Source organism: Neofelis nebulosa, chromosome 2, assembly GCF_028018385.1.
Source record: "Neofelis nebulosa isolate mNeoNeb1 chromosome 2, mNeoNeb1.pri, whole genome shotgun sequence".
NCBI lineage: Eukaryota > Metazoa > Chordata > Mammalia > Carnivora > Felidae > Neofelis > Neofelis nebulosa.
In genome coordinates, this window is record NC_080783.1 from 215156710 (window position 1) to 215181001 (window position 24292).

Genomic DNA, 24292 nt, shown 5'->3' on the forward strand with positions numbered 1-24292 from the left:
CCTTTTTTATTAATCATGTCATCTAACACCAATTAAAAAAACAAATATGTGAATATGATATAAAAATACGATCCCAGGATGAACACTTTGTTGCAGGCACAATTCTCTCACAGAGTATATGTTTGGAGGGCCAGTGGGGGAAGGAGTTTATTTTTGTTTTTGCTTCTCTTAAAAAAACCCACAGCAGTGCAAGTAGGGTCAGGAGGGGAGCAGGGCAAGGATTCTTTAGCAGCAAAATGTCCAAGGTTCTCTAATCACAATCAAATCAACGGATATCGGGTTTAGGGGGGAAAATAAGGACGAAGGGGATGCTGTCCAGACCCATCTGCCATCAATCACTCAGAGACTTCCGTCGCAAAAGCCCCAAATGGTGACGTAAGAAGGACGAGTTTTATTACACAAGCAATCGTAAAGTGTGTCCCTCAAGCTTTTGACCATGTGTGTCACTTAAATATATGTACAGGACTCGGGCTCCTCTCCTCCTCCGTGACCTTGCAGATCTCCACCGTCCGGTCGCTCTGGGTGGGCTCTCGGGGTCTCCCGCCGCGCTGGGCCTCCAACATCTGAACAGCATATCCGCCACCGACGCTGCTTCTGCCTGGCTGGCCTTGGCCTCGAGCAGAGGGTGGGCACGGGGGACGGTTTAATGATCGCTGTTCTGTTTCTCTCTCATCCAGGCGTGGATCTGTTCTTTCAGTTCTGGCACTGGGAAAAGAAAAGGACAGGATTAATGCCCCAGGCGGGAGGGCTCCTCCCGGGAGCCGCTGCGTGCAGGTCTGTGTACGCGAAAGACCGGGCCCTTCGCTCCCTCACTGACACGAAGCCTGGGGAAGGCCCAGGCTCCGGCGGCGGAAAAAAGGGCAAAGGATGTTTTGTGTCTTTTCCATCGAGCGTCAGACGCCGTGTGGCTTCTGGATTTGACAGATCTCCCCTTCTGATTAACCTTGGACACACGACTCGGGCGCCACAGCTGGGCCCGGCGGCCTCGGGCACTGTGACTCTCGCCGCGCCCTCCTCTACCTGGTTCCAGCATGCTCTCTGTCAGCATCTGTCGGTTGAACGGGTCTGTAGGGGAGTTGAGCAGGTGCCGCAGGATGATGGAGCGGTCCATGATGGTGCCGGAGGGCAGCCGCACCGGGTCGGTCATCAGGGTGTCCATCAGAGGGTCTACGGAGACAGAGCCAAGAGCAAACTCTACTCACAGAGCCGAAAACTGAAAATGAAAGCCAAACAAAGCCTGTCCTGCTTCGCATGGTCCTACTAGGCCCCCAAGTTTAGCTGGAAGTCAGCGTAAGACAGAGGCACACCCGGCGCCCCTGGTGGAGGGGAGAGCACTCTCGTCAGCTACGGCTGGGGGGCAAGAACAAGGGAGGAGGACCAGGGCCATGCAGGAAGCTCCCGCAGCTGGGGATCTGCAGGAAATCCCCTCCTGCCAAGGCAAGGCTGATCCTGGAATCTTCCCGGCGGTTTCCCAGTTTGAAATCAAGACAAGGACTTTCTTTTCGCTTCTAATTGATAACAGAAACTAAAAGTAGGCAAATGTAATTTCAGAGAGCGTGCCTCAAGGAGCAACTCTAGCGCACCATAAAAAAATGAAAAGCACAGAATGCGGTCTGTTTGTGTTACGCGTTTCGGGGTAACTCCAATCAAAGAATTCGGCAGGGAAAGAGCGGTCCGCTTGCCTCTGAACTCGTCTGGGGCGTCGCTGTAGTCGATTTCTGCGCGTGCGTTCTTGGCTACTATCTCCTCCACCTTCTCAGCTAGGAGTTTAAACTTCTCGATCGCTATCGTGGATTTGATCCCTGCCTTCCGCATCTTCGAGATCACTTCCTCAAACAGCTCTTTGCTGTAGGATCTCTGCAAGTGAGGAAAGACGACGGGAGACAAATACATTTTAAGCGGAAACACACAAGCTGCAGAAAACGCCTAAAGTACGACCCATGTAGGAGCTTCTGGGGGGCTCGGTCGATGAAGCATCCGACTTCAGCGCGGGCCATGATCTCACGGCTCACGGGTTCGAGCCCCGTGTCAGGCTCTGGGCTGTCGGCTCAGAGCCTGCTTCGGATCCTCTGACCCCCTCCCCTCTGGGCCCCTCCCCGCCTCTGAAAACTAAACATGAAAAAATAAAACAGCCCTGAAATGATAACACATATATAAATACTCTCACATGGCTATGAACGCAGGAAGACTGGAATATACGTATCAAACTGTACAAGGTCATTACCTCTGAGGAGGGCTTCAGGAGTGAGGCAAATGAGGGGAATTTTTAAATAGTGGAATTATCTTACAGCAAACATTCATTTCTTTTAAAATGTAAATGTTACAAAGAAATTGAAAATCGAGTCTGTTTGAGGCCTCGCAAGGCACTGGGCCCTGGCAGCAAATGGCGGCTCTTTCCGCTAAAGGCAGACATGGTGAGAACAGCCCGACCCGGTACCCAGTCGACAGGAGCTTTCTCCCGTTCGAGGTCAATCTCTCGGCTCAACGCTGAAGTGTCGGGTGCTCTGCTGACAGGAGCACGGGGGACGGTCTAGAGGACAAGTGCCCACCACAGCTGCAGTCGGACTCGAATTCTGGCTCCACCGTCTCCTCGAGCGCTGGGTGGTCTTAGGCACACCCCTCTGAGCCCCAGTTTCCTTGGGTGTAAAATGGGCGTGGTGACACCCACCTCACAGGCACCTAATTCATATAAATCATTGCCATTTCAAAATATCACAGTATATCCCAATTTGCATTTCTGGCAAAAACACTGGCCACTTGTCAGTTCACTGACAGTGATCCAGACGGAGGAGGGGACCGATCGAGACTCCAAGGACGGCATCGTAAGCCGCTGAGCGGTCCTTCCCATCCAAGGACTCAGACGAATCTCTGCAGGATGAATTCGTCTCAGGGTCTGTATTCTCTTAGAGTGTGGAACTGAAATTCCTCCATCCTTCTTCTTTCCTCTGTAAACCTCAGTCTCTAAGAAAGTGCACGTGTTCATTTCCTGTCTTCACAGGCACCCATGCCCCCTGTTACTTTCAAGCACCTGACGGGGAGACAGAGGGAAGGGCGAACGCTGGCCTCGACCTAGTGGAAATCCTGAAAGCCATCTTGCGCAATCCTGAAAAGTTCGGAGAGCCTCCGGTATAGTTTTCTGAAACTAAATTACTGTACTGATCCAGCAGTTACCTTATCTGACATCGACTTATCGTGAACCGGAAGCCACTCTCCGTCTCTTTGGGAAGGGGCGCAGAGGAGAAGTGGCCAAAAGGTCATAGAATAAGAGGTTGGAAGGGCAAAATGAAAATGTTTTGCACAGGGGCTTGTTGCTGGTTGGGCACTGCTGCATCAGAGGCGGTTTCACCTTGAACTTCTCTTTGTAACAAGGAGCCACCTGGCCACCCTCGTGAAACATCACCCGTTCTGTTTCTTAAAAGATGACGACTTTTTAACAACTTATGCTTGCTTATAAGTCAACTTCTAAGGGCAGCGTGGTGAGCATTATTAGAAATCAAAGGGAGCCCGCGCCGAGGGGACGTGGCATTCAGCCTCTAGGGGCAACGTCGTCAATGCCTGGAGCAAATGCATGTTACTAAGCCGTTGCTTCGAGTCTGATGTGGGTTGGGTGAGAGATGCAGTAAAGATGCTGCTCTTGACCTCAAAGATGTTCCAGAGTCGTTCTAAAATCAGATGTGATGACCTCAAGGATGTTCCAGAGTCATTCTAAACTCAGATGTGAAAATATTTACAAATCGTGTATCTGATAAGGGTCTTATATCGAGAATATATAAAAAAAAAAGCTCTTACTATTCAACAACAGAAACGTAATCCATTTAAAAAAAATGGAGAAGGACTTGGACAGACATTTCTCCAAAGAAGGTATACAAATGGCCAAGAAGCACATGGAAAGACGTTCAACGCTATTCGTCATTATGAAAATGTAAACCAGAACCACAGCGAAGTACCATTTCACTCCCACTAGAGTAACTATTTAAAAAAAAAAAAAAAAAACCACGAAAAAATAACAAGCGTTGGTGAGAATGAAGAAATCGAAATTAGAACAGTTGTACGTGATCCGTTCGTACACCGTAGAACACAATGCGGCATTTCCTCAAGAAGTTAAATGTAGTATCGCCATATGACTCAGCAATTCTGCTGCTAAGTATATACGCAAAAGAATTACAGACAGGTATTCTAGTGTTTCATCACAAACACTCTCAGCAGCCACATTTATAATAGCCAAAAGTTGGAAACAACTCAAATGTCCACCAATGGATGAATGGAGAAACAAATCGTGGGGTATTCACATAATGAGATCTCACTGGGCCACAAAAAGGAATGAGCCAGTAGGCCATGTACATGAATGAACCTCAAAAACATTATGCTAAATGAAAGAGGCCAGACACAAAAGGTAGTGTATTATCTTATTCCATTTACGTGAAATATCCAGAATGGGCAAACAGGTAAATCCGAAATTATGTAAAATGAAGACAGAAAGCAGATTAATGGTTGCCGAGGGCTGGGGCAAAGGGGCGGGGATGGACAGCGACTGCGTAATGAATATGGCATTTCTTTTTGAGGGTGCTGATTGGATAAAATGTCGGAACTAGAAAGAGGTGATGGCTTCATAACACTGTGAATGTACTAAATGCTACTGAACTGCACACTTTAAAATGGTTAATCTTGGGGCACCGGGTGGCTCAGCTGGTTGAGGGTCTGACTCTTGATTTCGGCTCTGGTCACGATCTCACGGTTCATAGAGATCAAGCCGCACGTCGGGCTCTGTGCTGACGGTGCAGAGCCTTCTTGGGATTCTCCCTCTCCTCTCTTTGCCTCTCCCCTGCTTGAGCTCTCTCTCTCAAAATAAATACACAAACATTAAAAAATAATAAAATGGTTAGCCTTATGTTATGTGCATTTCCCCTCAATTAAAAAAAAAAGGAAAGACTGGATGGGAGAAGTGTGACTTCAGGTAGGCTCTTTATCTTTTTTTTTTTTTTTTTTAGTGGTTATTTAGTTTTAGAGAGAAAAAGAGAAAGAAAGAGAGAGAGAGAAAGCGGGGGAGAGGCAGAGAGAGCAGGAGAGAGAGAATCCCAAGCAGGCTCTGCGCTGACAGGGACCAATCTCACAAACCCTAAAATCATGACCTGAGTTGAAATCAAGAGTCCGACGCTTAACTGATTGAACCACCCAGGCGCCCTGGACACGCGTGCTTAGCCCATTCTTGGTTGGCGGGGAGAGAAGCTCTTCCTTCCTCGCATGGCTGCCCTTTTCTTCATCCTTTGTCTTCCCGCACACACCAGACCAAACAAGGCCGCTGCTCCCGAAGGAGAAAATCGTAATTCTTGCTCCTCTGGAGCTTTGTAGACTTCCACCCTTTCTTCCCCAGTCCTCAAACCCTCTTCCAAATGATCCTCAGGACTCTAATCAGCTTACAATCAATGTAAGAGGAAAATACCCAGCAATCAGAACAAATACCACACCGTAAAAGGAAGCCAAGAAATCCACTTAAAACACTATTCTCTACATTGGGACACTGGCACTCGTGTGCGTTTGCTTCCTGAGTCTGGAAGAACAGGGCTGTTTACACACTCAAGAGAACCCATGCACCACTGGGCAGAAACTGCCATCTGTGACGCAAGCCAGGTGCCACCACAGGCCACCACGACAATCCACAGGCCTTACCGGGTATTGTCCCCCACTTGGTTTTCACTGTCTCGCCGTGCTTATTCACGCTGCAAAGTTTGTGATGTTAACCACTTGTGATGTGGCAGCCACAGTGAGACCACACTTAATGACTCTCCCGAGTCACTTACAGTAAAAGCGCGAGAGTCTCTGGGGACTTTTCGCACCCTGACCTCTGGCGAGGCTAGAGAAGCCCAGCCGCAGCTGGCCTGCTCCCCAAGCAGACACCCCACTCTGGATGGGGGTACTTCCCCATTTCCCCTCTCTCCCTCCAGACTACCACTTCCCTTCCATAGTTCTAGAAATGTGCGGTATCACAGGCTATAGGCTAGAAACACATCTTAGCCCCTCCCCCCCCCCACAATAACGGCAAACTCTTAAGCCCCTCTGATACACTACTTTCTATGGAAAAACTGCTTCAGACGTGTGTTTTTTTTCCTTTGCAGGCACTTTGTCAAGACCAACTCTCTTGCTTACGTCCCAAAGTACCCACATACGTGAATTATATCTCAATAGAGCTGTTATTAAACAAACAAACAATCAGTACCTAGGGGTGCCTGGGTGGCTCGGTTGGTTAAGCGTACGACTCGATTTCAGCTCAGGTTGTGGGATCGGGCCCTGTGCTGGGCTCTGCACTGACAGTGTGGGGCCTGCTTGGGATTCTCTCTCTCCCTCTCCCCTGCACATGGGCACACATGCTCTCTCTCAAAATAAACATTAAAAAAAATAATACCCGCTATTTCCTTATTTTTCTATGATTCCTTTGGATGAGATATGGGTAAAGAACCTTCTAGAATCCCTACTGCTGGTTAACCTGAAACGTGAGCAATATTTGGAGAGAGTGTGTGAACAAAGATGGAGACACAGGTGAGTGTGGAATTTTGGGGCATTTTAAGCAGAAAGCAGAGGGGTGGGGAATATAGGCTCAGGGCCAGACTGACTGGGTCTGAATCCTGCCTTTATCCCACGGCACGGGCGCCACCGGGAGCAAGCTACTTCAACTCTCTGTGCCTCAGTTTCCTCATGTAAAAATGAGGAATCTAATAGAACCTACACCACAGGATTTTGTGAGGACCACATCAACAAAAATACGCCAAGTGGTTAAAACTTGGTATTCGGTTGATTAACAATCAGCTCTTATGACGCTGGTATGACGTGGGCCAGAAGAACATGGAGGGAGAGAAGTCAGAAGGGGGTGGGGCTGGACTACATCGGCAGCTGCGGAAATGCCAAGCGCCAAACGGCGTCCTCACAGGGGACACGAGGAATAAAGGAGAGAGAAGACCATGAAGATCACCCCACAAGGTCTGGAACCTGGAATCACAACGGCGGCAGTACTAAAGCGAAGGCCTGGGAAGCAGGCTTGGAGCCCTGGGAAAGCCGGGCCTCTGTGGGAAGGTAATGGGCCTGCTGCTCGCAGCAGGACAGGCTAAGAACTCCACTGGAGACGTATCTTGGAGCCATGTCAGCTCTTTTTCTTTTACACCCAATGAAAAAGAGCTGATCCATCTTCGTTTACGTCAGACAAGCTCCCCTGGGCGCGGTGGTGATTATTTCCATTTGCCAACTAAAAACTTCCCAAACCACAATTTAAAAATCGCCTTTCTGGGGCGCCTGGGTGGCTCAGTCGGTGAAGCGTCCGACTTCAGCTCAGGTCACGATCTCACGGTCCGTGAGTTCGAGCCCCGCGTCGGGCTCTGGGCTGATGGCTCAGAGCCTAGAGCCTGCTTCCGATTCTGTGTCTCCCTCTCTCTCTGCCCCTCCCCCGTTCATGCTCGGTCTCTCTCTGTCTCAAAAATAAATAAACGTTAAAAAAAAAATTAAAAATAAATAAATAAATAAATAAATAAATAAATAAATAAATAAATAAAAATCGCCTTTCTGATTTCAAGTGGGGAAAATCCAGGGACAGGTGGGTACGTCACTGCACAGGGTCTGCCCGGAAGTCCACAGAGACGCCACCTCTGGTCACCCAGCTCAGCAGCCTGAACCCCGGCCTCCCCCGAAACGGCCTGCCCCCCCGGGCACCGACCTGGTCGTCAGCAATGGCTTTGGCGAACCGGGCACAGTCCAGCTGCAGGTAAATATCTGTCAGTTGGTCCAACAGCTTCTTTGGTTCAAAGCCGTATTTCTCAGGGTTTTCTACTTTTAGGTCCCGGCACTTGGGGCCACAGAGTTGCTGAAGATTAAAGTTGAGCATTGCAGCCAGTCGGGGTCCCAGCTCCTAGGAAATCACAGGGTAATAGGACAATTCAAGCTGTTGAGACAAGCGAGAAGGACCAAAACTCCCACCTCAGCAGAGGAACAGGAATGGGCCGGATTAATCTGCAGAGAATCCCTTATATGTGCAGTGGATCGTAAGCTGAAGAAGAACGGTCCGCTCAAAGTTGTCTTTACTCTCCATCTCTAACCCGATAATTCTAACACTTAATAACGTTGCAGGTTGATGGAATATCTACAAATATCAACGGAAGGGCGACCTTTGCTTTAAATTCATGCTTTCGGTGACAAAAAACAAGGATTACTCCAAATTCATTGAGAAGTAGGTAAGAGGGAAAATCACTCAGAATCCCATCATCATAACGTAAGTCAAAGAAATTTTTGGTATGTTCATTTAGCCGCCATTGTATGTGCATTCGTTTTCTTTCCTTTTAAGATTTTACTTTTAAGTAACCTCTACACTCAACTTGGGGCTCGAACTCATGACCCCAAGATCAAGAGTCGCATGCTCCACCGACTGAGCCAGCCAGGCACCCTGATGCATTATTTTTCTGAATTTCAAAAGCGTCTGACAGTTCTGACAGGGTGCACCGTTCTTATTATCAGAGGCCAAGAGAGGAGAAATGCAGAAGAAGCAGAAGATAAAGTTTATGTCTTAAATCATCTTAAATGTGGCAGGTGAGAGACAAAGCACACTTAAATGAAACAAGTAGCCAATATAAATAATATGCAAAAACCCACCCGATGTCCCAGTACTTAGTACAGTAGGGCACGTGTGCTTCAAGCAAACCTGCAGGAGGAATCCTGCCTCAGGTTAGACAGTATCAGGCCATAAAAAAAAAAAAAAAAAGAAAAAAAAAAGTCACAGAACAAGGTTTTCATTACATTTAATGATTGCACTTATACACATCCAACTGAAATTTGGCTTTTCGAGAACCTCCTTTGCGCAGTAAAGCGCTCCTGTATTTGACTGTTAGGAAACTGTGAAATACAGGAGTGATAAGGACAGGATATAGTTGGCAGGGTCTTATTTTTCCCCAAGTGGGAGAGGTTTGAGCTAGCCAGTGAAGAAGGCGAAACTGTGTGGCAAAGGAAAAGGATGCATCGAAGCAGGCACAGGCAAAGAGTGCGTGTGGAAGGCTACGGCCAAGGCACGCGGATAGCTCAGGTCAAGGAACGGCCTTGAGGGGCGCCTGGGTGGCTCAGTCGGTTGAGCGTCCGGCTCTTGATTTCGGCTCAGGTCATGATCTCGCAGTTAGTGAATTCGAGCCCCGTGCTGGGCTCTGTGCTGACACTGCGGACCCTGTTTGGGATTCTTTCTCTCTCCCTCTCTCTCTGCTCCTCCTCCACTTGAGCTCTCGCTCACGCTCGCTCTCTCTCTCTCAAAATAAATGAACAAAATTTTTTTAAAAAGTAGGCCTTGAAAAAAATTAATTTTAGTTGACGTGAAAACATTAGACTTTGCTTTCAATAAATTCCTTTAAAAATGAAGAACTCAGAACCAAAAATAGGCTCTATGACAATTTAGTCTCAAATAATTTATTACAGTTCCCTAACAATCAAAGACTTGCTGATTTGGGGTCACTGAACTAAAATAAAACGTAGTTTAGTGCCGGGATTGGCAAACTGCTACCTGCGGGCCAAATCTGACCTGATGCTTGTTTTCATAAAGTTTTACCGAAACACAGCCACGCTTACTGGTTTCTATATTGTCTGTGGCCGCTTACGTGCTGCAACAGCACAGCTGAGTAGCTGGGACAGACCGTACGGCCCACGATGCCTAATACTTTACTCTGGCCTCCGTAGAAAAACTTGAAAGGATTTCCATTTGCCAACCCCAGGGAAGCAAGGGTCTGAACTATCTTGTTTAAATTAGTCGTGGTGTCCGCGTGCTTTCAATAGTGAGCTCAGTTTTGTTTCACGTTCCACGGCTCTTTTATAAATAGATGTGAAATGGAAAATGGGAGCGGGGGGAGACTCCTTGCTGAGATGCACACAGGCCAGGGTGTGGCGATACTGTTGAACGAAGCGGTGAAAGTGGAAATTGGAGGAAATGAGTAACCAAGTTACATTCCATTGTCAGCCTGTCCATATTGCCAGGTAATTAACCACCGGCTCCCGGCCCCTTCTTGGCCTTCCTCACGACCCTTATCCCGGCCACACCACAAAGTTTCTGTGCCGTGCGGCAGCTCCAACACCAAGCAGCGATCTTCGGTCATGTGGCTCAGTTTCCATTTCAAAAACAGGACTCCGATCTTATTAATAATATCAAGGCCAAATGTTTTGACTACCTTTGATCTGTCATAAACCGTAATTATGGCTCTCGTTACCCTTTGGCTTCTTGAGTGTAGCAAAGCTACAGCTAGGAGAACTGAAGATCTTACCCAGTATCAGTGATTTCTACTTGATAGACTCTAATTTCCAACTGACGTGACTTTCTATGTCTCCTATAGATACAACACAGGAATCGATAATGATAAAAATATGTCACAGCCTCAACATTAGTGATCCCGTGTGCTCTGTAAGCAGAAAGCGAATTGAGTTATCTTGGAAAAGACTGTTTGTAGCCTTCCGTCTATCCTCAGAGTGCTTTATCCCCTCGCATAACTGCGAACAAAACCAGTATCAAAATTTCACTTAGTGGCTGTGAGCTGCAACGTCCAGGATCTCCACAACCACCTTTAGTAACAGGTGCCGGAGCCTGACTGTGGAATTCGACACGCAAAACAAACACCCCGAAGTTTCCACTCACCGGTCTGAGGAATGGCTTCTGGACCTGCTTGGTGAGGATATGGAACATATCCACGGTTTCTGTTGCCAGGGCGAGATAGGAGCGTGAAACACGTTCGTCCTGAGCAAGCTGGGACTGACGGGCTTGCTGCTGATCCTATAGGAAACACGGAGCAGACGCCAAGCCAAGGTCAGTATTGGCCGTGAGCTCACTGGCACGCTGAGCGTGATGGAAAATACAGTCCGCTCCTAATGGGACAAGGGCGCAGCAAAGCCAACATGCCGAGGGAATGGGAACAACCCACAGCAGAGAATTTTCCAGATAAGGTACAGTTCATTCCTTTCAGCATCAGAACTCTCTAGGCCTCTGAGTACGGTGACCATGGCCCATTATTTCACTTCCACGCGACTGGGTTTCCTCAATGATAAAAGAAGTCACGTTCATGTTCTGTGCGGGATGAAATAACTGATTCTTTCATCACACCCGATACACGTGGTTGCTAACGAAGGAGAGCTCGTTCCCCTTAATAACAACTGGCAGCCATCATTATTGTGAGAACATGGACGTGTTCTGCTCCGACACCGCGGCCAATAGGTTTTGCCCCTACATGGAGCGCCTACAGATCGCTAAAAGGTTCTGAGTTTCGTCAGGGTGTCAGCCCCGACAACGGTCAGCATCCTTGCCTCCGGCACCGTCCTTGTCCTTCAACTCTGCCATGGGCTGGGAACCAAGATGAGAAGGTCTCTGAGTCATGGGGAAAGCAAGTGGGGCCCTGAAGGCTCTGGGATGGAGAAAAGCCACAGAAACATCAGGGAAGACTGAAATCCTTACATCACGGCTCAGAGGCTGATTTACTTTACGTGGAGGGGGAGGGGCAAGAGCCAGGACAGCTGAAGTCCCCCAACGAGTGCCCCTAGGGTAAGTGCCCTGAGTGGGTGCCTGGGGGAGGTTCTGCAACGATGTTGGGTGGCCTGCCCGCTGCCCCTCGGTCAAGACTGCGCTTACGCAACATGCTGGAGCAGGAAGACACGAGAACAATGGAGTGAGAATGAGTGCAATGCGCGTCTGTGTGTCGCATGCACTCGTCCAGACCTGGTGTCCGGGCCCTCCTCCAGGCCAGGCCCACCTTTCGGCTCTGGTGATAAGACTATAGAACGTGACCAAGAGGCCCGCAAGCCTCACGGAGCCCAGACTGCAGGGCAGGGAAGAGATAAGCAGTATGCAAACATGCTCCCAGATACACGGTAAGTCTGAGAGTGATGGAGACAAATAGAGCAGAATGAGAAAGAAAGCGGTCGGGGATGGCCTCTGAGAAGGTGACATTTAAGTGGGTATCTGAAGGAAGCGAGCCAGCAGAAATCTGGGGCAAGAAGGCCTGTGTGGTTGGGGGAGGGGGAGGGAAGAGGAAAAGGGTGGGGCCAGGGGCCCACTCTAATTCTGGTCTGGACTCTGAGTGAGAAGGGAAACCGGGAAGAGTTCTGAGTCAAGCGGCGATAACGAGCAAACAGGTTTAACAGCATCCCTCTGGTATGGACACGATAAAGGTGGCGAGAGACCGGTGAGAGGGACGACAGCAAGCCAGGAGAGAGACGGTCTAGAGGTAGGGGAAAGAGAGGAGGTCAGACATGGGTATAGCTCAAGATAGAGCCTTGGGCTCCTGGGTGGCTCAGTCGGTTGAGCGTCTAACTCTTGATTTCAACTCAGGTCATGATCCCAGGGTCATGGGATCAAACCCCATGTTGGGCACTGCACTGAGCAGTGGCGCCTGCTTAAGAGTCTCTCTCTCTCTTTCTCTACCTCTGACCCGCCCCCCTGCTTGTGCGCTCTCTCTCTCTCTCAAATTAAAAAAAAAAAAAAAAAAAGAAAAAAAAAAGATACAGCCTTGAGGCACTTGCTGAGAGAGAAGAATCAAGGAGGACTCCAAAGTGTTGGGTCAGAGCAATCAACAGAATGTAGTTGTCCCTTGCGCCTGGGTGGCTCAGTTGGTTAAGCATCCAACTTTGGCTCAGGTCATGATCTTGCAGTTTGTGAGTTCGAGCCCCGCGTCGGGCTCTGTGCTGACAGCTCAGAGCCTGGAGCCTGCTTCACATTCTGTGTCTCCCTCTCTCTCTGCCTGGGCCCCCCCCTCCCCACTCATACTCTGTATCTCTCTCTCTCAAAAATAAAGATTAAAAAAAAGTTAAAAAAAGAAAAAAAGAATGTAGCTGTCCCTCAATGAGGTTGGGCAGACCTGGAGAGGAGATGTGGCCCCCCCCTCGTCAAGGGATACTATGAGACCACCGGGCAGAGGAGCAAGTCAACAGCTAGTGAAGCAGGTCTGGCGTCAGGAGAGATAGGAACTGAGGAGACATGTTCCAGAATCTTTTTTTTTTTTTTTTTTTTAATTTTTTTTTTCAACGTTTTTTATTTATTTTTGGGACAGAGAGAGACAGAGCATGAACGGGGGAGGGGCAGAGAGAGAGGGAGACACAGAATCGGAAACAGGCTCCAGGCTCCGAGCCGTCAGCCCAGAGCCTGACGCGGGGCTCGAACTCACGGACCGCGAGATCGTGACCTGGCTGAAGTCGGACGCTTAACTGACTGCGCCACCCAGGCGCCCCGTCCAGAATCTTTAGAATAACGACCATCAAAGCCGCTGGGAATAGATGATATCACCCAGCAGTGATTTCCAACTGGGGGATCAGGCCACGTGCAGGAGTGTTTCTGGCTGCCTGATAACTCGGGGCAGGAGGGTAATTCACTGGCATTAAATGGGCGTGAGCCAGAGATGCCAAATGTCCCACGACGTATGGTGCGGTCTTCCATAATAAAGAATTATTACCACACCGAAATTCCACCGAGCACCTGAGAAACACCAGCCTCGGCAGCGAGAGCGGAGAGAGGAGGGGAGGAGCCTGAGGGCTGGGCAGCGGAGTCCCCCAGCATTCGGAGGATGGCGAGATGGGAGCAGCAGGCAGGGAGGTGGGTGGCAGGAAGGGACTTCAAAATCAAACAGACGTACTTCTGAAATAGCACTTGACTGAAATTATTTATGCCGCTTTCTCATCCACGGACACGGCAAAATCAATAGGAACTGTTGAGTTATCTCCTAAGCAAACGCTATTGAGCACCGACCGTGAATGAGACCATGTGCCACAGACCCGTATCCCAACACCTACGACAGAAGCTGGTCTAAGACAAGCATCACGAGCGACACCGAGCGGGCGCTACAGAAGTATAGAGCAAGGGGAGGGTTTGGGGCGCCTCTGGCTGGGGTAGTCCAACCATGAGGGAATACCTGCACAAGGCCTTGTGTAAAGAATGGGTAGGATTTTCACACATAAGAACGGCAAGCAGAGAATTCTGGACAGAAAGAATGACTTGAGGCAAATGACACAAGGAGAGCTACACATCCTGAGCACCAGTGCTGAGCTGGGTTCGCGACATCCACCATCCCTCCTCCTAGTTTTTCCGCAAAGCAGAGATCATCTCTGCTTCAGGGACAAGGAAACAGATTCAGGAACTCCGAACGCGTGGTGGCATCAGTCCTCAAACCTAGGTGCCCTCGGCTCCAAAGTTGCACCTCTTTCGGCTAGGCCTCATCTGTTTGCCCAATGTTCTGCAAGGGCCCGGGGACCGGTCCAGATTGGAGCCAACAGACTGGAATGGGAGAAAAGCTTGGAAGGACTTCCGAGAGCTACTGTGGGGAGGCGTGAAACATCAGGTCTGGGCCGACTCCCGCCCGGGGGAGATGGGGAGGCGCAGGAGGGAAGCTTTGGAGGCACCACAGGAAAAACAGTTTAAAGCGTGTTTAGAAACGAACGCGAGGGTAGACGGTAGGTGAGACTCCAGCGGATGCCAGGGCAGTGCCAAGGAAAAAGAAGACAACCACCACGTTATCTCAAGAATACAAAGAGAGGGGGTCCAGCAGTGTGGCGGCCTGGACTCGGGCATCCAGCATTCACAGGCCCTGCAAAGCCCCCGGAAGGCTTCGGTCTGTAGCGTAAGCCCGCTGGCTAAGCTACAGCAAGTCGTAAAATTCTCACCACAGCTGCAGGAACACTTGGAATAAAAACATTTCCTAAGTGTGCTTTCATATGTGCTTATGTATCTTAAGATACTTTTTGACTGTGCGGCATTAAGCTCGACAGTATTTTCGCGCTGAGAATGCTATCGCCAGTAAAGAAACAACAGTCCTCCCTCCTCTCCCAGGAGAACTCCTTTGGGGAAGCAGTTCTGATTCTGAGCCCGGGAACAGAAGGAACCAAGATACCAAGTCCCCAGTAGTTGTCAAGAGCGAAGTAACTGATCGGGGAACCGTCTAAATGGCTGCAGTAAGTGTCAGAAAAGCGTGCCAGTGTGCTGTCACGTCACCATGTCACCATGTCGTGGAACCTGGCAAAACGACCTCTCTTCCATTAATAACCAAATATAAAACCAAGATCGACCAGAAGGAAAAAAAACCCCACCAGAATGCTGCATGATTCACACAGCTGTCTAAAGGAGATGCTGTGAGCGAATCAAATGCTTGTCTGGCACAGAATTCTAGAGATTTATTTCCTACTTTCATAAACTGACATCAACACCACAGACAATAAAAGCTCTTCTCCAAAAAAGCCCTTTAAAACTAAGAAGGCAGGAGAATGCACATTGAAAGACTTCTCGAGGCGCTTCTTAGCTTTAGATGGAGTGTTTAAGCTCACTCCTCCCCTGAACCCGGGTCAACTTCACGGAAGCCCGCAGGTGGGAGGTGACAAGCAATGACAAGTAAGTCACATCTAAGTCAGCAGGGCCCACGGATGCGGCCCCGGGCAGAGCCCTGCCCGGGGGCCGAGGCGGTTTTCCGGCTCCGCCGTCCGAGCGCCTGCGCCGTGTCCTCACCCGGGGCAGCTGGTCCCACTGGTCTTTGTTCTTCATTTCTTCTTGCACTTCATGGATCCGCTTCAGAGACTCCAGACTTTCGTCGAGCAAAAACGTCGTGTCATTTATCAGCATGTTTATGTAGCGCACAAACTGCTTCCCCGAACTGGAAAGGCAATTACATTGCACACGGTCAGACCTCTTGCCGAAGCAAAGTGCCGCAGCAGATCCCGAGGAAAATGGGCCTCTGCCCTAAATGCCAACCATCTGGCCCTGTAAGACTGCCTCCCGGGCCAGCACTCAAGCACTGTGGAGGTCAAGGACTACGGAGTCTCTCCCTGGATCTTGCTATTCCTTTTAATTAACTGTGATGAGCTCATTTCAGTGGTGTGCCGGAGGCACCTTGCACGGTTGATGAGAGCCAGTTACTAGTATTTCAGAATTTTGTGAGCAGACTCCCTTGGCAGCTTGAATTTAGCCACGGTGGAAGTATTTACACCCGAGAAAACCAGCAAAGGCTGAATTTTCTCCACCTCTTCAAAGAGCAGGTTTACTAACACATCCCTGGCTCATTCTCTCAATGATCTGAAGTCGAGAAGACACTCTTCCAGACTAGAAAATATGCTTAAACTCACCAAGATACAAAGAAAGTATAAATAATTACCCACGTATGCGGGACAAGAGAATTACTCATACAGTTATTCCTCATTATAAAGAAAGACACGCTGAAGAAAAGTCGGCAGCTGTAACACTGATAAAGGAGGCTATTAATTCACTTTCTAGACCTTGAAGCTTCCAATCGGTAAAACTGTCCTGCATATCCCGTTATAACGGAGGGCTCGCTCGTGCATGGAGATTTGAGTGCACCGTTAGGCTTCATAACTGCAAGATTAGTAGAGAAAAAGAGTAGCCACACACCCTTCGGGATCTATCACTGCGTAATCAGGAGGCAGGAAGCCTGGATTTCAGGAACAAGGCAAGTTCAGGAAGACCACTCCCAACTCAGCACCATGCAAATCAAGCCGTGGGCCTGTCTGGTCTAAACTTGTGCCAGGGTTTGCTGGAACATAATTCTGACCAGAAGAGCAACTCACGAAAAGAATTAGCTTAAAGAGTTCATTCTGCAGAAAGTTACCTAGCAAACGGCTAACAAATATTGTCGACTAGTGACTTAGTTAACAAGCGACAACTGGATTTAATCAAAGCTCTAATATGGTTTGCAAAAGATCCAAGTAGATGGGATAAAATTTCTTAAGAATAATTTGAAAGTTCAACATTTTCATCTATTTTCTTTCTCAAGCACCTTTCTGTTTAAAGTAATTTAGACGAGGGGCGCCTGGGTGGCTCAGTCAGTTGAGTGTCTGACTTTGGTTCAGGTCACAACCTCACAGTTTGTGAGTTTGAACTCTGTGCTGACAGCTCAGAGCCTGGAGCCTGCTTCAGATTCTGTGTCTCCCTCTCTCTCTCTCTGCCCTTCCCCTGCTCACACTCTGTCTCTCCCTCTAAAAAATAAACATTAAGAAAAAATTTTTTTAAGTAATTTAAACAAAATTACTAAAGTCCGGGTTAAAGTAGTCACTAAAATTCCAGGTAGGTAATGAAAGGTCCTTAGGCAAGGTTTAGGGCCTTGTTACAAAGAATGACATTGGAAATAATAACCCCAACCTGACCGCTTCCAAATCTAAAGTCTTCCTAACATTTCTCATCTAAAGCATGACATCAGATTCCAGAACATTCGAAGATCTGGTTCCAGTCATTCTGACAACTTCGCTTCACACCGTAATCACAGAAACAGCAAAAGACACTTAACACATCATCTCCGAATATTTATAAATTCTTTCTTTTTAATGTATACATACCATCCCGAAGTATGTCAACAAATCTAAAGTTCAGCAAAGTCTGGCCAGCACAGACATTTCAATAACCCTGCTGTCATGTACCAGAACCACCTAGAAAACTTAAAGGAGGCTGAGATCAAGCAAACAGTCAATAAGAACCAGCTATGAAAGCTTTTGAGCAGCCACCCTACCTGTGGTTTGCAAGAGAGCAAGCTGTGACTTGCTCTGAGAGTATCAGGGGCCAGATACTCACTTGAATTCCTCCATGAAGGTGCCATGGTGAGCTATGTTTTGCCAAAGGCTCTTGAAAATGGTGCTAATGTGATAGCGAATGGTAAACTTGTCGTAGAACTCGCTGGTGGCTCCGGTATGCTCCACATCTAAAGAAGAAAGACAAAGGCATTGAAGGATGGATACAGTCTTACCTTTCAAAAAGCAGTCAGTTACTGTGGCCACGATGTGAATACGAATCTGTATGTGCACCTGTATCTCGTATGTAAGGGCAAGACAGAGATTGTATGAGGTGGTTCTAAAGACACAAGCTTCGCAGAGAAGCTCTGGCAGTGACACGATACCAAAACGAATCGGGCTCGAAAATGCCACCAGCATAGCATCAACTCGCCAATGACCAGAAAAGAAATGGGTTAAGTTTTCTTAGGGGCCACACACCTATTAAATCTGACTGCAGGCCTACCTCATTTTATCTTTTTTTTTTTTTTTAACAAATTGAAGGCTTGTAGCAACCCTGTGTCACACCAAGTCTATCGGCACCATTTTTCCGACAGCATTTGGTCACTTCCTGTCTTACGTTTGGTAATTCCTTCAATATCTCAAACTTTTTCATTATTATTATATTTGTTACGGTGACCTGTGATAGGTATTACAACTCACTGAAAGCTTAGATGATAGCATTTTTAGCAATAAAATATTTTTATTTTTTAAAATAAGATTTTTATTTTTTTAACATTTTTTAAAAATTATTTTTGAGAGACAGAGAGCGTGAGCGGGGAGGGGCAGAGAGAGAGGGAGAGACAGAATCGGAAGCAGGCTCCAGGCCCCGAGCTGTCAGCACAGAGCCCGATGTGGGGCCTGAACCCACAAACCGTGAGATCATGACTTGAGCTGAAGTCCAGATGCTTAACCGACCGAGCCACCCAGGCGTCCCATCAATTAAATATTTTTAAATTAAGATATATACATTGGCTTTTTAGACACAATGAAAATGTACACTTAACAGACTATAGTATAAACATAACTTTCACATGCACTGGGAAACCAAAAAATTAATCTGCCTCTCTTTATTCTGAGATTTGCTTTACTGCAGTGGCCTGGATCCAAACCTGTAATATGTTTGTAATATGTTTGTATTATTTTAAATACTTTTGATAATTAACATTTTCAAACACATTACCAAAGTACAGAAAAGCATAGTAAAACCTTATGTATTCATCGTTCATTTACCAACATCCATATATTGTTAAAATGGAACAAAGATCAAGCTTAGTTTTCCAAAGACAAATAGCTTAAGCATGAGATGTTCTTGAATTTATGACAAGTTTTAAAAAAAGGGAAAGCTGTCAGGTAAACACAATAAGGCTCACGAAAAAGTTAAAAACGGAAATTAGAATAAGATGCCATTTTTCTTAACCTATCAACTTGGCAGATACTATAAAAAAGACCATGTGAGCATGTGGGAGAAAGTTACTCTCTGACTGCTGGTGGGAATGAACAGCAATACGATCCCTTGAAGGCAATGTGACAACATTGTATCACAAGCTTGTGACAACACCGTATCACAAGCTATCGATAAGCCCATCTCTCTGACCCACCAACTTTATTCCAGAAAACATACGCTGGCATGTTCAAACATCTCCCAGGATACTCTTTAAAATACTTTTTGTATTAGGGAAAAGATATAAATGCAAATGCCCAACAGAGAACATGAAAAAGTATTTGTGATATCATAGGTGAAAACCACAGGCTACCGGGGCGCCTGGGTGGCTCAGCTGGTTGAGCGTCCAACTTCAGCTCAGGTCATGATTTCACAGTCTGTGGGTTCGAGCCTCAAGTCGGGCTCTGTGCTGATAGCTCAGAGTCTGGAGGCTGCTTCCAATTCTGAATCTCCCTCTCTCTCTCTCTCTCTGCCCCTCCCCCGCTCATGCTCTATCTCTGTCTCTCAAAAATGAATAAACATTAAACAAAATTACAAAAAAAATAAAGGAAGAAAGAAAACCACAGGCTACCAAATGGGGCCAGTCATATTTAAAGCCTGTGCCGTGCACACACACACACACACACACACACACACGCATGCACACAATTTACATATATGTAAGTTGGCTGAAAAAATATAGAGCAAAACGTTAACGGAGATTCTGAATACAGAGATTATCAATAACTTTAATCTTCTTTTTGGCATTTTCTATATTTTGCAAAGAACATATTTTTGTGACAAGAATTTGAAAATGAAAGGCAAAAGGTAACACCTACCATACACGAAAACCTAAAAGCACTTACACATCTTCACGAGGTCAAACTTTCTTTACAATGAACTAAGTGTCATTTTATTCACTGTATGAAAGTGTGAAATAAAGTGTGGAGAGCTGATTTCAACACAGTCTATTTGGGAAAGACACTGGGGGCTGATACAGAGCGTCTCGTATCCTTGAAGTCGCCCATCATACCCGCACCACATCCTGAGCGCTCCAGAAGCCCGGTAATGACTGTTAACTTATGATCAATATACACCTCTCCCAACATTTTATAAATTTCACTCCTAATGCTCCCGCAAAACTGCAGCAGCCCAAGTTCTATTTCCCAAGTCCAAGTTCTAAGAGGTCTGTAATGAACCAGACACTGGCTGGCCTCACTCCCCCACTACTCACCATGCTCCCCCCTGCAGGTCTTCTTGTTCAGTTCATTAAACTGCCCAGGCCTCAGGGCCTTTACACGTGCTGTCTTGGTGGTCTGCCACACTGTGGCTGAGACCTTCGTGTGATTCACTCTTTTGTGTCATTAGACCTTCCCTGACTACGCTTCTTAAAGTAGCATCATGCCCTCCTCCCACACCCACTGTCTGAAAGGATCTTATTTATTGGTTCAACGTCCGTCTCCCAACTAGAACGCCTGACTCACAAAAGCGGCGATTATGTGACATCTTCACCACTAGGCCTTAGCATCAAAACCAGGGCTGACACACTATAGGAGCTTCATAAACCTTTGTAGAATTAGTGAGTGAATCTACTAGGGCTAATGCTGGCTTTGCCGATGCAGCTCAGCCTGGGGAAGAGGACAGTCTTGAAATACGTCTTAGTTATCAGTGTTCTTCCAGCTTCTGAGTAGCCAGGTGGGGAACGCTGCTCCTTAAGGAACTGACTGCTGATTCAAATAAAATACTCTGATTTTGAAGTTTAATTTTCTTTTTGAAATAAAAACTTGATCTTCAGCATTTCCTACGCCAAGAGAGTCTCTTGGGGCAGAAAAGAGGAGCTCGTTCCATACAGCGATCTCTAATTCACGCCTAAGAGTCAGGACCCAAGTCAGCAGGTCTTACTATGGGCTTCAGACACGAGTGGAGGGCTGCCTCGGATGCCCCACTGCAGGGTTCTCGTGGCACCAGTCCCATGTGACCACAGCAGTCACGGCACGGCAGTCAGGAGCACCTGTGCCAAGGTCCCAACTGCAGAGGTTACTGCCACTCACTAGCTGCTGACCTTCAGCAAGCTGCTTGACCTTTCTAAGCTTCAGGTTCCTCATTTGTAACATGGAGATATTTATAGGACCCATCTTGAGGACGGCTGTGCAGATTAAGTGAAAGGATTAGAAAGTATTCAATAAACGGCAGCTATTATTAGTGCGGGTATCATCTATCTAGGACTGCAGGTGTGGTCCAGGGCCAGACGGTACACTGCCCGGTGGCAAAGGGAATGGGAGAACACCACTCATCCAGCTGTCCCTGTGATCCTACCAGTGGGGCTCCACCAGGACCAGCACTGGTCTCCCAGGAAGAAGCCCGGCCCTTGGCACAAGCTTATACTCCGCCCCCATGCTTTATCCCAAAGTCCCAGTGACAGGCTCAGGGCACTGAGTATAAAACACATTTCACTAGGGGCGCCTGGATGGCTCAGTCAGTTAAGTGTCTGGCGTCGGCTCAGGTCATGATCTTGCGGTTTATGAGTTTGAGCCCCGCATCAGACTCTGCACTGACAGCTTAGAGCCTGGAGCCTGCTTCGGATTCTGTATCTCCTTCTCTTTCTTCCCCTCCCCCACTCCTCCCTCTCTCTCTCTCTCTCTCTCTCTCTCTCACAAGAATAAACATAAAAAAAATTTTAAAAATACACTTAACTAAACAACTTTTGTTTTTAATACTAACAATACATGTTTACTGGAGAATAATTAAGTTCAGATTTTTTTTTTTTTAAGTTTATTTATTTTGAAAGAGAGTCAGTGAGCAGGGGAGGGGCAGAGAGAGAGAATCCCAAACAGGCTCCACACTGCTAGCGTGGAGCCCGAGGTGGGGCTCGAACCCACAAACCAGGAGATCATGACCTGAGCCAAAGTCAGATGCTCAACAAACTGAGGCACCCAGGTGTGCCAAGTGCAGATAATTTTTAAAAAAGAAAAAGAAAGAAAACCATTCACAGGTGTACCACTCAAAAGTAACTGACTCCCTGTTAATATTTTGGCATCTGTTCTTCCACACTGTTTTCCATCACATACATGGGCACCAACACATGGTCATTGTGTACATACTGTTTCATTACTGGACACTGTCTTTAATCGCTTCACCATTTACTGTAAATAACACATCATCTTTCACAGCTCAGAGACACCCACTATCGGATACCTAATTTACTTTATCCACAGCTGGCAGACATTTAGGCAGTTTTACGAATTTTCACTATACTGCACCGTAAATGATGCTACAGTAATGATCACTATAAACACATATGTACATTTACAATTCTCCCCGTAGAACAGATGACTAGAAATTAAGTTCATATTCAAAAGGGTGAGCTGTTTACGTAGCTGCTGTCCCTCAGCCCCCAATCCGCCCTTCATGGCTTTGCGATGCTGGGGCTGGGACTCTGCAGGCTTCCCTGGCCAGCTGGCCCTCTGTTGGGTTCGCCAACAGGGGGCGCTGCACAAGAACCGGAAACCTGAAGGAGAGAAGGGGCTTGGACCTGGGGGTTAGACTGGCTGCTCCCGTCAGCAAAGGTTCTCCTGCCCAGCGGCCGCTTCCGGTTTCCAGCTCTGTTCAGGGCTCGCAGCACTAGCCAGCCTGCACACCCTCAGAGAGGCCAGATGGCCGCTGTCATTGCTGAGAGGCCTGGCCAAGCCCTCATCCGCGCCGCTAGGTTTCACCACCTGCAGCCTCTTGCCTCAGTGCCCCCAGCTCTGCCACTTCTGCACCTACGCTCTGCCTTTCACCCCAAAGTCCCTTATTTGCCTTTCTGTCTTCCGTTTGCCCAGGTCCTTGTACAGCTGATCCTTGAACAACACGGGTTTGAACTGCACGGGTCCACTTACGTGGTCTTTTCAATAAAAATACACACAGGACTGTAAATGTATTTTCCTTACAATTTTTCTGTAACATTCTTTTTCTCTAGCTTACTTTATTGTAACACTACAGCATTTAATACATATACAGAAGATGTGTCAATTGACTGTTCTTGATAAGGCTTCTGGTCAACAGTAGGCTTTAATAATGAACTTGGGGGAGTTAAATGTAGATTTTTGATCGTGTGGGGCGTGCTCCTAACTCCCACATTGTTCCAGGGCCTTCTGTACGTACTCAATTCTGTGAAAATAACTGGCATGTTTCTGTCTTCCTTACTGGACCCTGACTGATATGCGGGATCTGTAAATTTTTAGGGCTTCTGGTGTGGACTGCCAAATTACCCTCCGGAAAGGTTTTACCAATTTACATTCTCATAGAGTTTCATAGCTGCCCACTAGCTATGGGGGAAATGAAAGAGGTATTTGCAGGTTAATGTGTTTCTCGGCAACTACGTTATTAGCTACAACTAGGTAGTCTCTTCTTAAAAAATAAATTAAAAAACAAATAGGTGAAAAGAGGTCCCTTATGCTATTTTAAGAAATGCAGAACTGTCTTCAGGGCGCCTGGGTGGCTCAGTTGGTTAAACGTCTGACTCTTGACTTTGGCCCGGGTCACGATCTTACAGTTCGTGGGTTCAAACCCCTCACTGGGCTCCGCACTGATGGCATGGAGCCTGCTTGGGATTCTCTCCCTCTCCCTCTCTCTCTGCCCCTCCCAACTTACACTTGAGCTCTCTCTCAAAATAAATAAACTTAAAAAAAAAAAAAGAAATGCAGAATTATCTTCAACGAAGTCTGATATGTGCAAGGCACTGAATAAGGTCCTGTCCTGTACACGTGTAACTCATCATTTGCACTTGAATGGCCCTCTTTCCCAGGGAGGGAGGCCCTGCCCCACCAGGGCTAAAGAATGAAAGAGGAGGACTGGGGAGCCAGGAAGAGGCTTCTGACCCAGGAGTGCTCTCTGCTGTTGTCAAAGTGAGGATGTTAACAAAACTTCAAGATGCTCATCTACTTAACTTTAGGTGTAAGATGATAACAGGTAGGCTGGGAAGGAAAGAAACTGTTTTTTCTTTTTTTTTTAAAAGTAATCTCTATACCCAAAGTGGGGCTTGAACTTGACCTATAGATCAAGAGTTTACCGATTCTGGGGCGCCTGGGTGGCGCAGTCGGTTAAGCGTCCGACTTCAGCCAGGTCACGATCTCGCGGTCCGTGAGTTCGAGCCCCGCGTCAGGCTCTGGGCTGACGGCTCGGAGCCTGGAGCCTGTTTCCGATTCTGTGTCTCCCTCTCTCTCTGCCCCTCCCCCGTTCATGCTCTGTCTCTCTCTGTCCCAAAAATAAATAAACGTTGAAAAAAAAATTAAAAAAAAAAAAAAAAAAAAAGAGTTTACCGATTCTTCTATCATAGATCATGCTCTACCAATGGAGCCATCCAGG

General features: G+C 47.4%; 1 protein-coding gene across 4 annotated transcripts in view; it reads right to left on the bottom strand.

Moving 5' to 3' along the window:
• Positions 1-352: 352 nt before the first annotated feature.
• Positions 353-24292, bottom strand: part of UBE4B (ubiquitination factor E4B) — a 125913-nt gene continuing 101973 nt past the window's right edge. For all 4 annotated transcript variants that reach the window (XM_058719153.1, XM_058719152.1, XM_058719155.1 and 1 more), the window contains 7 exons: positions 17549-17675; positions 15479-15623; positions 10640-10774; positions 7700-7891; positions 1683-1857; positions 1021-1167; positions 353-705 (listed from right to left, as the gene is read on the bottom strand). In XM_058719153.1, the coding sequence (XP_058575136.1) occupies positions 644-705; positions 1021-1167; positions 1683-1857; positions 7700-7891; positions 10640-10774; positions 15479-15623; positions 17549-17675 (983 nt within the window). In that variant the 3' untranslated portion in view covers positions 353-643. The remainder of the gene's footprint in view (positions 706-1020; positions 1168-1682; positions 1858-7699; positions 7892-10639; positions 10775-15478; positions 15624-17548; positions 17676-24292) is intronic.